Raw genomic sequence first — 14319 nt, 5'->3', positions numbered from 1 at the left:
ACTGGGAAAAACAAGTGAGAGCTTTCACTTTGTTCTGGTACACATTCTGAACCTAAAAAGACCCCTGTATTTGCTGTGAATGATTAAAAAAGTTTCTCCTGCATTTTGTAAATTATTGCTGCATTGAAAAAGTGGAAATCTGAGACTGTATGGCTGCATGTGGCCCTCTCTTGTGATTGACAGATTCTTCAGTCAGAAAGACCAGGCACCACTGGCCTATTTTTACATTACCCAGTACAATGAGAGTATTTATTATGCCTGTATACCCAATTAATTTCACTTACCGCTTATTTGGATCCTTTATCAGTAGGCCTGATAATAATGATTTTGCATCTGCAGACAGGGTTCGAGGAAATTTTATGTCCTCCATTAGTATCAGTTCAAATAGTTTCTCGTGATCTTGGTTGTAGAACGGTAATCTTCCACACATCATTTCATACATGACAACTCCTAATCCCCACCAGTCCACTGCACGACCATAGTCGTTATCTTCTAATACCTGAGGTAGAAACCAAAAGCATCTGTAAGACATACATTATTTCATACACAATCATTTCAGTCTGTTTGATGCAACTCTATACAAATAGGTTTCTGAGACTTTATTTTCACAGTGTGCTACAAGGACTCCCAGAATCTAACTCAGTACTTGCAACTGCAGCACTGACTCACACACCGGAGCTCACTGAAATTCCAGGCATACCATAGACTGCACTGCTAAATGCAAACCAAAAAATTGAGAATGACTTGCTCAAAATGGTCTTGACTGCATTTTCCCCATTCCTGTGTCCCATTTACATCATACATGGCTTTAGAAAGAGACAATATCTACAGGTACTAATGTCTCAGTTAGATGTGGTGAAGCACCTCTTTGCTCGGTCACTTGCTCTTTCTTACCCCACCTGTCCAAAGTCTTCAATTTAGTACCATTTTAATCTTACTGAGACAAGTTTAGTTTCTTTATGATCTTCGTTCATATTAAAAGTCCTCAATGTTTTTCTCCTGACAGTTCCCTTGTATTCCATTAAATAGCCCTAACAGCTGAACTGCGCCAGTGCAAAAAAATACGACAATGTTTATACGATACTATGTTTACTATGATACTATGCTTATAAGACATAAGCATGGAAATGTGATAAAGTTGATATCATTTGTTAACATAATGCCTCCAATGTCATGCACCTCAAAACAACCCTTCTGCCAGCAGCCCCAGAGAACCGGAGCAAGGAATCTAAGCAGTGTGTCTTAACCTTAATACACCTTCATATTAAACTGCAGAAATGGAGACAACTAAAAGCAGCACAAACGCATAACAAAACCATAAGCAATAAGGAAAATTAAGGCTACTGAATATATAATTCCAATTTCTATGCATTTCTAGTAGATCACGCCTGTTCATTCAAAAAAGATGAAACTGTTAGAAGTTAATAAACATTAAAACAGAAGGCACTATGACTGTTATGTGTCAAGTTGCCAATATTTCCTACAGAAAGATCTATTAAAAAACCTTAAAACAAGAAATTAGACTTAAAAAATAAACAGGTAGAAAGCTCAAAGAAATGCAATGAATACAGCAGAACTGTATTTATAAAGAAATAATTATTTATATAGAATCGTTACGGTATCACTGGAAGGCAGACTCTGAAAGGCAGCACCCCAACCAACAACAAACTAATTCACAGAAAATGAAATACTTTTTACAACACACAGACACATGCAATCACCATCACAAAGAGCTCATCCAGATTCAAACTGTAAGCATACAGGAACAGCCCTTTAGATACAAGGTAGCGAAAATCTGGTGATATGTAAAGCCTTCAGTTTTGGGGTAAGAACTGAATCAAGTCCCCCAAAACCCCTTTGGACTATTGGATGGAAGTCCTAGAATGCAACATGCAGCAGAGAGAGAGGAGCTGAAAAGCTCAAGATGTCCTTGAAGCTGGACCAGGATGGCCAGACAGAACGCGGGGGAAGTGGCCTTGTTCCTCCCCCCCTCCCTGCTGCCACGCTGGCAGTTTTGAGACAGAGCAAAGGAGCTCTGATAGAACACTTAGGGCAAGGACTGAACTGAAAGCTGCCCTAAACGTTCTGACTCAAAGGGAACTCAACCCCTCGAGGAAGGGACCTTCATGGGGGGTCTTACACCCCATGATATGACGTGGTGAGGTGAACTTCTGTCCTGGCTATCGCAGTCCACGGGAGAGAGACCTTTGCTTGGAGACGAAGGGTTGAGAGGGGTGAGAGAAGACCCCCTTGTGTGTAATGGGAAGAGATCCAGCTACAACTTCAGCTACGACTGCTGCATGGAAGAAGAGAGACACTGCTGCCCTGAACATGGAAAAGATCTTTCCTTCTTCCCTTCTGGACTTTTATGGGAGGGAGAAGAGATTTGATCCAATGTAAATACTGCTTTATCATAGGAGAGATAGTTAAGATTGTGTATATAATGTATTATAATATTTATTTGTGTAGTGATTGTAATATAATTCCCTTTCCCCCATATTGAGTCTTGTGTTGTGTCTGGAAAACCCCTCTCACACTGGGGTGAGATGGGGTGGGGCTTGGAATCGGAAATTGGATTTTGGTGGTTTCAAACCACGACAAACGAATACAGCAACATCTAAAAGACCAGAAATAACTTTTATCCATGAGTACGTTATCTTGTGATTGCCTAAAATGTGTAATAATTTCCTCTGAAGGAAGGGCAGACACAGTCCTCACCTACCTGGGGACACTAAGCGGCCATGGCCACACACAGGACACACGCACTACCCCAGCCAGCCCTAATGAGGGGTGTTGAGCTCATTTAGTTGCCTCTCTTTTTTCTCCTACAGTAAATCCAAGCCTGCTCTGAAGTATCTGGTGTATGCTATTAGCAGAAACAACATGCAGTCTGACCCAGTATGGCAATTTTGGAAATCCCGCAGTAATTAATGCATTCATACTCCTAGTTTTCACTGTCCTTAAGGATTAGTAGTAGAAACACAATGAAAAGAAGTATATTACAAATCTCTCTTGTGTATATAAGATTAAAAAAAAATCATAAATATTAACACATTAACACATACTATTTACAATTGTGCCAAAACAAACAGACTCGTTACATCATTGATATTTCCAAATAGAGGGTGAAATTTTGGAAAGTGTAAAATTCAACAAATTATCTGAATAAGTACATATGACAAAACTAACTAAAATAACTCCCACATTTTAAAATTAATTAAATGTTTTATGAGTTTGAGCATATTGCAAGCTATTTGCTGAAAAACTGTATATAAAATCTATGACGCTTGTCTTTAAATCACTGTTTTTTCTACCACAGAATAAAAGCATTATGTATTTTTCTACTATATCTATTAGCACTGTTACTATTTCTCTTATCTGTAAAGTTAGCTACCCTTTTCTTTTGAAGCTAGCAAAATATATAAAATTATGAGATAGCGGTAGATTCTTTTTACAAGTGAGTTGAGGTGTGGTTTGCATTTGTGATTTATAAAAGAAGGCAACGGGAAAATAAAACATATCATTCTCTGAACAAGGCAAGTCACATGGACAATAGCTAAAGAAAATTGTATTTGTGCCTTTACGTAATTTATGCAGGACTTTACCTAATGATAATAAAAAGTATGAACAACCTTTTGCTGCATTCCCACAACAGCAACAAAACAGTGGTACAAAGAAAGTGCCAAATGTGATTTTTAACCTCTTTTTACATAAAATCATAAAAAAGCATAAAAGCTGGATTAACTGCCTCCCGAACCCGCATATCACCAGCCGGGTTCTCATCCCCAGCTGGCAAAACTGGCAACTCTTTATTTTTGTTTAAATACCTGGTTTACAGCCAGCCAGACAAGCAAGAGCATCAAAAGGGTTTTATTTAGGCAAAACGAAAACAGCCTGAAAACAGTGTAAATAAAGCAAAATGCATCTCAAGTTATTTTAATATAACTGTAATAAAATTGCGCATAATGCATTCAGTGAAGATGCACTATTATTTCCTTTAAGTCATTTCTAGTCCTCATGGTGTTAAGAAACTCCAGGATTTGTAGGCTGTGACCAGTCAATGGAAGTGAAGTGCTGGAGTCCAGCAGCTCCTACAACCAAATCTATGCAATTAGGGCAGGCATGAGAACATGTCTATACACACTGCCCTAGCATTACAGAATCCTTTCCAAACAGTTCTTGGATTTGAGGAATTTGTTTTTAATTACACTGAACATAGGTCAAGAAAGCCTCAATTCGGCACTAAAATGAACATGACACACAGCTGCAAGATTTGTACCTAGGAAGAGTTCAATCTTTTGCCTACCATGAATTGAGTATCTACTTTTAGAAACACCTCCTTTTGTTGTGAGGACTAACATTGCTGTCCTCTCCAGTATTTGTGGGATATTCTTGTATACGTGGGGCACTAGCCTAAGCACTCACCCAGACACAGACACTGCGGAAAGTTTGATCTCTTGGACTTTGTACGCTGCCCTTAATAGCTGCCTCCATCAGCCGATTCTTGTTCCTTGCCATTAAGGACCCCCCCAAGTCTATCTTTAAGCAAATGCACTGTCCTAACAACCCAGTCCCATCAAGGTCACAGCAGGAAAGGCAGCAGGCCCACCAAAACCATCATAGAGGGCACAAGCTCAACCACTCTGGTATCTGTTGTAAAGTAATGTACTAATATTTGCTAGGAGTACAACACAGAAGGATCACACAGAACTCATGAGCTCAGAAAGAGCACCTTACACTGAGCACATACTCAAGTCAGGTTCATTTTCATAAGGTAAAGATGAAGTTACATGCTTGCTTTCACAAAATTTGTTTAAATAGTGAGATCACTCGGATATATGACTTCCCTTCCTTTATCTGCTTCACATACGTTGGGTGCCGGAATCCCAAGCCACCTGTCAAGATCTAGGTGAGGTTTTAGGAGATAAGAGCTCCAGCACGATGTGGATAGCACTGATAGTCACTCATCCCTCACATCATCACAGTACCCAAGTGACTTCCCAGCACTGAGTGAGGCAGAAGGTGGACTGATTGCAGTTCTGGATGACATCACAGATCATGGGAAATAAAACTCAAAAAATTACCATCACTTTTATAACTTAGGGGAATCTTACTCAATTTGTTTTCAGGGCTCTAGTTCCACAACTGGTTCTTTCAGAGGCAGTGCCAGCCTAATTCAGGGTCTTGTTTCTGTTCTCTCACCACAGTTTCCCTTACCTTGCCAAAATTAGGCAACACACTATATAAGAGAGTAGAAAAAATGGAGGAAAAAAACTTCACATTGGACTGTTTTTCACCAGAATCAAGTTCTCTGACCTAAGCCACCCAACTGCCATGTGAACAGTTCCAGTAGCAGAAGTGAGAACACCAGGACAGGCAGCATCAGATATGGCACTGCTACAGAAAGAAATGCTTGTCAAACTCTGCCCCAAAATTACACCACAGAAATTACACTGACTCTGACAGGTATTCCTGCATGCACAGACAGCTGTAACAGCTGTGCTCACTTAATGGGAAGATTAAGGCCCTGCTTCCCTTCCCAACCAGCATTTCTCTAAAGCACACCAGCAGTATAACAGGGTTTCAAAATGGGCATACACTCATAGCTGCACCGAAACCACCACAGTTTTTACAGGCATTGTTGCTCCTCTAAAACTTAACACTTACACCTGCAATACAAGGACACAGCCTGGGTTTATATAGATGCTTTTAAAAACAGCTGCACAGGTGCCACTGAAGTTTGTATTTTCCAGTCTTATATAAATATGCAAAAGATTAAGTAACACACACACTTTCAAGAAACACCAGGCATCTGCAGGTACTTTAGTGATTTTATGGATGTTTTAGCAGCACTGGACAAAATTATAGTTTCCGCTAAGGGAGAGCTATTTATTTACCTTAAAATTTTTCTTTATATTGCGGTTAAAAGGCAACTCAACTGTTCCTGAAATTTACTGAGATAGCAGGAATAGCCAAATGTAACAAGGGAAAACAAACTGTTCTCTAGTGACTCCACTACCTCTGCACACCTTGGGGTTTCTGGAGAGTATTGCTGGCAATGACCAATATATACACAATGGGACAGTGCTTTGTACATAGAGCAAAGATCGTAAAGCCCTACATACAAAATAAAAAAATTCAGTTCACAGACCTAAGTTTTCCTTTATGATGACTAAGACAACACAAACACACTGCAGGGCTGCTAAGATCATGGTAATTCAATTGTGGTTTTCCCTCATACAGAATAATTCATTCTGCTGGCAAGTAATTACAGATCAGTAAAGAAAAATACTCTTGTACTTACATTTATTGACCAAAAAAAAAAAAAAGCAATCTTCTAATATTATAATACTATTCCCCACTGCTGAAAAGTCCACTGTCTCAGACTTGAATAAAAAGTTGTTAGTACCACTGGAAGTTTTCTCTTTCCCAGAAAATAAAATCCACTGAAAAGACTTCCTCCTCTACTTCAACAGTCGTTATAGATTTTAATCTTTAGGTTTATTAGTTAATACATCTCCAGGTATCCTTTGCTTTACATATGTCACTCCTTTAAAAGCCTAACATACAGTCCACAGAATTTGGTGTCCATTTAATTTTATGGTGAAAACCAGTGAAAACATATCTTTTATTCTCTTTTTTACTTCAGTAGCTAGAGCTGGAGGCAACAGCTTGAGATACATCTGCAAACTCCTATTTACAAGGGCTTGGGGCAGAGACTTAGGAAGCAGACAACTCAATGCCAAAGGGAAGGTGATACCTGCACAGACAATGCTTTTACAAGTTTCTGTGAAAAGAAATTTTTTAAGGAGGCCAGCCAGCAGTATAACAGGTGAAGTCTGTGAGCATCTTGATCACATACTTCCCCTCACCTTCAGTGGATCTAGAATTCTCCAGTAGTTCACTAATCACAGAACACTGAATATAAGGTGTGACTACCTCAGACACAAACTGAGCTGAATCCAGGAAGTCCCTTAATCCTGTCTTTACCGCATTTTCTTGAAACACAACATCCCTGATGAGCATCCTCTGGAAGACTTTTGGTTGCACAGCAGAAATTCACACAATCAAGAACTGTATTTCCCACAGACCTTTAAATGGTAGGTAGCTGCTGTAACTTTTGGACTCTGCAAACACAGACAGATTTAGCAGTAACCCTGAGCATGAAAGGCTCAATGTAAAATTCATTGTCAATCCTCTACGAAGGGTTGTCAGCATTGGGTTTTACCTTTAAGAGAACAATATCGAAATATTGGACTCATACGTTGTGCTGGATAACCAAAGTAACTTAATGCAAAAGCAATTACATTTTTTACATAGTTATGGGTTTCCCTTAATCCATTAGATACAGACCTTCAGATAGGACATTACAAGTAGCTTGTTGCTCAATCAATAATTTTGACAGAACAGATGGGAAAATATTTAAACATCTAAACAAACTGTCTGCACACCTATGTTGTGAAAGAAAACTGAGAACTTGGATACACCAATGTACTGTTAATTTAAGGGGAAAAAAACCCTGTTTTCAATTAACCTTACAGTTCAGGTGGAGTGTATGTTCCTTAAGCATTCCTGGTAACCTTTCACACATTTTTATTGCTACAGTTGCTGGTCTGTTAACAAATATTCACCCACGTATTATTCAACAAAAGTTAAAAAGTGTGTTTCCTAGAACTTTATATCAATTGTGGTAACAACTACAACAATGAGAAAGTTTATTATCTAACACCAGTGAACAAATAGATACAGAATTTAACCCAGATGTATGAAAATCCATCCTACAGAAGGATATGTTTGTCAAGTATTATACAATTTAATTACTATAACCGTATCTTGGTATGAAGAGTGGAAGTGTTGCTGCGTCAATAGTAAAAAAACCCACTTGAATGAATACTCATTGGGTTTATTATACACAGCTGAAAAGACAAAACATCAAGGTTATAGACACCCCAGGAAATGGGCACCTGAGATTTTCTACTGCTCTAATTTTTGCAGATAGTTTTGCTCCATTTTCTATATAGTTTGCAATACTGTTTTACTTCTGGTCCTAATGTAAACTATCTTCCCAATACATTTTTGTGCTTGAGATTTTGCCCATCTTACCTAGTTTTTTGTTATGTAACCTTAACAAAACAAATATCCAACTAATTTTTTTTTAATTTGTTGGAACACATGCTGCATCAGAAATGGTATATTCTGATATAAATGTGATTTAAACAAAACCTAAAGAGTAAAGAGTGTGCAATACTAATTAATGCATTTAACCTCCTATAAGAGACAGACTTCAGTAGTATTCAAAATCTAGGGAAAAAAAAAAGGTAGTTAAGCTGTTGCACATGAAAAAAAGTATTCTATCAAAGAGCTGGCTCTGGCGAAAAATAAATGATAAAAAAAAGCCAAGAAAACAATCACATCATGTAAAAAGACCCTTGAAAAGACACCTTTCATAGAAGGCAGCAAATAAAAGCAAAATATTATTTCAGTCTACAGAAAAATAGTACGTGTCTCTCATAATCCTCTACCCACTCTACCATTAGAAGAAAAACTGCAGACTTGTTCCTGTCTTTATTAATTATCACTGCACTAGCAGTAGTCTCTAAAACATACACTGTCATAAGATGCAAGATGTGTAAGAAGTAATAAATAATGATAATACTGTGATATTTTTTTCTGGTTGCTCATTCTTCCTGAAATTATTTTGAATATTTACTGATGTTAAACAGCATTTGTTCAGCTTTTGTTTACGCTTCATTACTCTCAGAAAAACTAAAGGCTTTTGCTGAGATGGAAATAATGTTTGTATTGATTAAATGAAAATTATTGAAAAAGGTTTCAAACATGTCATTGAGACAGTCTTTCTAAGAATTGTCACACTTACCTGTTTTACAAAAAAATGTGCATTTTATCAGAAAATAGCTCCATGCTTTAAAGTTCTGGTTTGAGTACAAAAGTTTATTTATGGGCAGTGTCAAGCTAATCTCTTTCCTAGTCTTTTGTTTATTATTTTTGCATATTTGTTACATCTTTCCCCTTGAGAAGTCTGATACTGCATGTGGACAATTGGTTTTTGTGTCTGGTGAGATTAACCAGAGAGCATGAAAATTCAAATTCTTTTTACATTATTGGTTATCTGGCTTCAGGAGGAAGTTTAACTCTTCTGCTAATCTATCTGTTGTTGCAGCAACTCTGCTGTATGTGTAACTGAGCAATGCTTTCCTACTCTTATCTAAATGCTCCCCATCTTTTGACCTTGATACTGGTTATTGCCAATAAATGATGTTCTGCTCTGGATACCCTGCCTTGTCCACATTTCATCACATTCATCTCAGGGGCCCACTGACAATACCAAGCTGACAAAAATGTGCACATTCAAATCACTAGTAAAAAAATAATTTTTTACTTGTAATTCTAGTGTAAAGAGAAAATTCCATATTGTGAATCTCCCATAAATCAAAAGGGAAAATATTTTCAGGCATAGATGCTGTTCTTCCTCACCCCCCTCCACTGGTCCTCACCCAGAAATAAAATGTTGCCAAATATACAGCAGACAGCTGTTCAAGAGCACATGCCAGCACTAAACCACATTTCCACAGGTAAAATAAATTCTATTGTATCTCTGCTAAGAATCAGATTATGCATGAAGCATCTAGGTAAACACAAAGTAAACTTCAACCATCCTTTTGAAGCCAAAAGAAAATCAGTTAAGTAAAATACAACAGTATAACTACACTGTTCGGGTACTGAGCAACTACTAACTGTACTTCCAGGAAAATGAGTCCAGGTTATAAGAACTTTTGGCTTTTTGGTTTTAAGCAAAAGTCAACAACCAAAAACAAAGCATTCTTCCTCACCAGGAAGCATACTATAGCTTAAGACAAACACTACTCAAATAAAAAAAAAAATAATTATGGTATCAACACTGGTAGAAGACTTGGCAATTAATATTTATCAGAATAGATACTTTTTATTTTATGGAGAAAAATACATTTCATCATTGAAATTTTTTTTAAAGAATTTTTAATTTTTTTATATAACTCGATAGATATGAATGTTAAGACTTCATTATACTAAGGAAAATGAATAAGCAAATGTCCAACTCTCATAGTAGGGTAAGTACTTGGATGTGATGGTTCACACAAAAGACATTTTCTTTTGGTTATTATACCTTCTCTACTTGCTTAGCTTTACATTTGCGTATATGACTAAGAGGTAATGCTGCCTGTTAGAGATTAGCTCTAGTCATACAGATATCCTCACTACACATATAATTTATGTATCATTACAATAAGAGGGTTAAAATCTTTTTGTGACATCAGAAGAAAAATATTATCACAACTGCAACACTACCGATGTATTACTATAAAGAATGACCCTTTTGACACCATTCTTTGAGTATGGAACACAACTGAGTTGAATGCATCATTTTAAAAGAAAGAAAAAAGAGTATAACTACCACCTTTCCAACTCTCTGGCTGATAAAAACTACCCTTGGACAAAACAACACTGTATAACATACTTTCCTAAATATATATTGAACACTCATAGGTCCCATTTCTTTTAAAGATTTTGTGGGTTTGTTTGGTTTTGGGGGCTTTTTTGGAGGGCTGGGAGGTGCACTTCATTTTGTTGAATCTAACTTGGCGATCAAAGAATTTTTATTTTTACACTATTACAGAAGTGCATTTTTCTAGGTTTCCAAAACCACCTTATTCAACCTTCCCCATCTGTCACCATCTGCTTCTTTTTAGCATGTACTTTTTGTGTGATCACATAAGCATGTGAAAAATAACTAACATTGAGATGATTGTCTGCTGGTACATTTGAGGACTGGGCATAATAAAAGTGAACTGCCAAAACGTACTTAACACTTCTAATTTTGTTGGGTCTTGCATGTAAGCTACATTTGATTTTCAAACTGTTTTACAGTTGGAAAGTTGATCAGGTACTGTAACTCAACAGTAAAACTGAGACTACATAATTAGCTCAGCACTAAAAAGATTATATTCAAAGGGAGGAACAAAACCCAGAAATATATCCACACGAGTTCACACATCCATCTTGACTGAGTCTGTCTGCACTATATTGCCTGAGGCACAGGATAAGATGCTACAAGAAGCCTACTTCTGGACAGTCACCGCATGTGTCTTCTTTCCAAGTTACCACAGGGCAAGGAATAAAGGACTCTCATATTTACAAGCATGTAAGAAATCTCACAGAAATCCTTGGAGAAGCAAAGACACTAAGTCGACGGTAGAAATAGAATGGAAAGACAATGCAATTCCTTAACAACGCAGCAGATATTGCTTCTAGTTCTAGGTGAAAAATAATTGGAAAATACCATCAAGGCACAAAACCTGAATGATGGAGGTATCTGTTTTCCGGACTCTATCATGCACGACATAGCATTTCTGCTTGTAAATGCACTTCTTAGTACAGTTTTAACATGAAAAGAACAAACAAGACTAAAGCTATAGAACCAAACTTATCTCCAACCCTTCAAAAATACATTAGCCTCACTTTAAAAGAATTTCATACACAAAATTCTTCTTATCTTTTTGGAGCACCGCCACTACAGGCCTCTCAGGTCTTTAGCAAAACCGCTATGAACCAGAATACCAGTATGTTTTTATCAGTGTAGACAATTTGTTGGAGTGTCTCCTTATCCTTTTTCTAAAAAGAGAATTAACAGAAGTGCATAAAATAAAAAGAACCACAATTACAACAGGAACTATCCCCTCCCCTAAATAAACCCTAACAATCAATATTCCTTAGTGCTCACCAGAGGTAACGAAACACGAGTGAGAACTTGCCCTCTAGAGCATGATGGAAGAATGAGACTAACATGAAGTTTCTTCTCCACTGTCTTTTTTACAGCAATTTCCCAACTCTTAGAAGTTCACACTGGTCTTAAAACCTTGTAAATGCATATGCCATGTAGCAGCATCTTAACAGCAGCTTTCCCTTAATTTGTGGCATTTCCCACAAATTCTCTTTTTCATCCAGTAGTTCTGAGGGTGGAAAATAATGCCTATTATTTATACAAAAGTTGCATAGAATTTTAAAAAGTACATTACTTTGATGTCTCAATTAAATTTAAAGAGAAAGGAGATTAAAAGGAAACTGCACAAACCACGACAAAAATTATTCTGTCCTTCAGTTCCTCTATATTCCTACACAAACAAGTCTTCAGCAATTTCTCCTGCCGTTTGTGTCTCTTTGCAACACATTCCATTAGTTTTTCATAATAGAAAATTAACAAAATAATATAGTTGTCTTTAGTCCAAACTCTCTTTCCTGCCCAAAATCACATCTTTCTCCATAAGAAAAACTTAGTTTCAGTTCATATCAGATGAGCTATGCGGTAGATCATTATATTCTCAGTCCAAATATCCTGATCCAATCCAAGCAAGCATTAAAAGAATTAAATAAATGTACAGTTGCAACAGTGACAAAATGGTTTTTTTGAGTCTATCTCAACTTTTTATGATCTGTATATACCACTACATTCTTAGAAAATTCAACTTCAATTCCTATAAACACAGGAAAAGTGTGCTTTTTTTCTTGCTATAATCATGCCTGCAGTACAGGGTAGCATGCTTCCCCTTGCTTAAACTCACTGAACTTTGATGACCAGGTTCCAGATTATGTCAAAGCCATATCCTTTCCAAAAAGAAAAGCTGTAAGTAAGAAATTACACAAAATGTGAGGAGAGACAGCAGTTCCTTCTTGATAAAAGAGTTCTATCTTTCACTTCTCTGAGACAAAAGTCAGGGCAATAATTGATTACACATGATCTCTCTCAGGCCCATTTTTAAAAGAAAGATCGCCAAAAAAATACTGGCCAAACAAGTGTTGTGGAATTGATCGTTCTATTTCATCCATCTTCACTGGTCCTACTTTAAAATACATTATGACATACACATCTTCTATGCCTATGGATAAAGGCTATGAATCTTATCTATCACATACCTTTAAGTGATAGTAACTGCATAAGCTATACTGAAATATTTGCCTTTTTTTTTTAATAAGAGGCAACTGTTCTTATAGGAATATATCCATCTAATCTGTACATATGTACAATCTTGTACATATTCATCTACGAAATCTGTACGTTTTATGCTAATAAAACATAACTATGTCCTACCCTTTTCCCTTTATTAGAACACACCTACATATCACTGATCATCTACATCTTTGAAGAGTTATTTGAACGACATCCATGAAGTCCCTTACAGACTTGTTCATCATCAAAACGATTTCTCTCCTGTTACTAAAAAGATTAAAAGCTTCAAAAGTAATTTCTGGTATTTAAAACTTGTCTCTCCTGTGACATCAGAATTTAGTACCACATTGACTGCTCTCCTATAACGATGACTGTGTACCTAAGAAATTGAACTTAAATGCAGAGATCCAGAAACTATAATCTAATCTAAGAAAACACCCTTATAAATTTTCAGAATCAGAAGAACTTTTATTTGTCTGCCCAAGTAGTGTAATTTCCTGAATGTTCTATTAAAGAAAGTCTGCATCTTTATTAGCAGATCTTTGATCTTCGATGGTGTCACGGGTTTACTAGTTCCCCCCCCCCCACCCGGAGCTGAAGATGGTTAGTTCCAGGGTGGACTTCCTGATGCAGACCAAGGAGGAGAACCAATGGAAAGTTTTAGTAACGCCTCTGCGAATGACATATTTAAGAAAGGCGGAAGAGAAGGTTGTTGCGCAGAAGAAATTCCAGCCAGAGAAGAGCTGCCTGGGGGCTCTTTGGGCGGCCTTGCCGCCTCCCCCCACCACGGCAGGGGAGGGGTGGCGGCAGGCTGGATGGGCCTTCAACTGAGTCGGGACGGGCTGAAGGGCCCTGCTGCGGCACAGCTGCACCCAGGATGGAACAAGTGGATGCATGAAATGGAGGAGGATTACTATTCTGCCGTGGGAGGCCTAAGAGGGAGTGAAATTTCTAACTCAGAGAGAGAGAGAGAGAGAGAGAGAGAGAGTGAAGCCACGTTGAAGTAGTTTATTCTGGGTAGGACTATGTAGCCCTGTGGGGAATCCACGCTGGTATACCCTCTGTCAGAGGCTATATTAAACAAAATACCATCAAGGTATAGAGACTGAGCTGCACCCCAGAACCTGTGGCCCGGGGGAGGGGTGGACCCAACTTGGAGGGATCCCCCAAGAACTTATTCCCGTGGGAGGGACCCCACAGAGCAGGGGAAGGACTCAGAGCTTTGGCTCCCCTGTAATCTGTGGTGAAGATCATGGTAAGACAGGTTGTCCCCCTGCAGCCCATGAAGGACCATCAGGGTGCAGAGACCCCCCTGC

General features: G+C 37.9%; 1 protein-coding gene across 2 annotated transcripts in view; it reads right to left on the bottom strand.

Moving 5' to 3' along the window:
• AKT3 (AKT serine/threonine kinase 3) overlaps positions 1-14319 on the bottom strand; it is a 151944-nt gene that overhangs the window by 22092 nt on the left and 115533 nt on the right. For both annotated transcript variants that reach the window (XM_032683317.1, XM_032683316.1), the window contains exon 11: positions 285-499. In XM_032683317.1, the coding sequence (XP_032539208.1) occupies positions 285-499 (215 nt within the window). The remainder of the gene's footprint in view (positions 1-284; positions 500-14319) is intronic.

This window comes from Chiroxiphia lanceolata, chromosome 3 (genome assembly GCF_009829145.1).
Source record: "Chiroxiphia lanceolata isolate bChiLan1 chromosome 3, bChiLan1.pri, whole genome shotgun sequence".
Classification (NCBI taxonomy): Eukaryota; Metazoa; Chordata; class Aves; order Passeriformes; family Pipridae; genus Chiroxiphia; species Chiroxiphia lanceolata.
The sequence above is the reverse complement of the archived record's forward strand: the minus strand, read 5'-3'. Positions and strand labels throughout refer to the sequence as shown.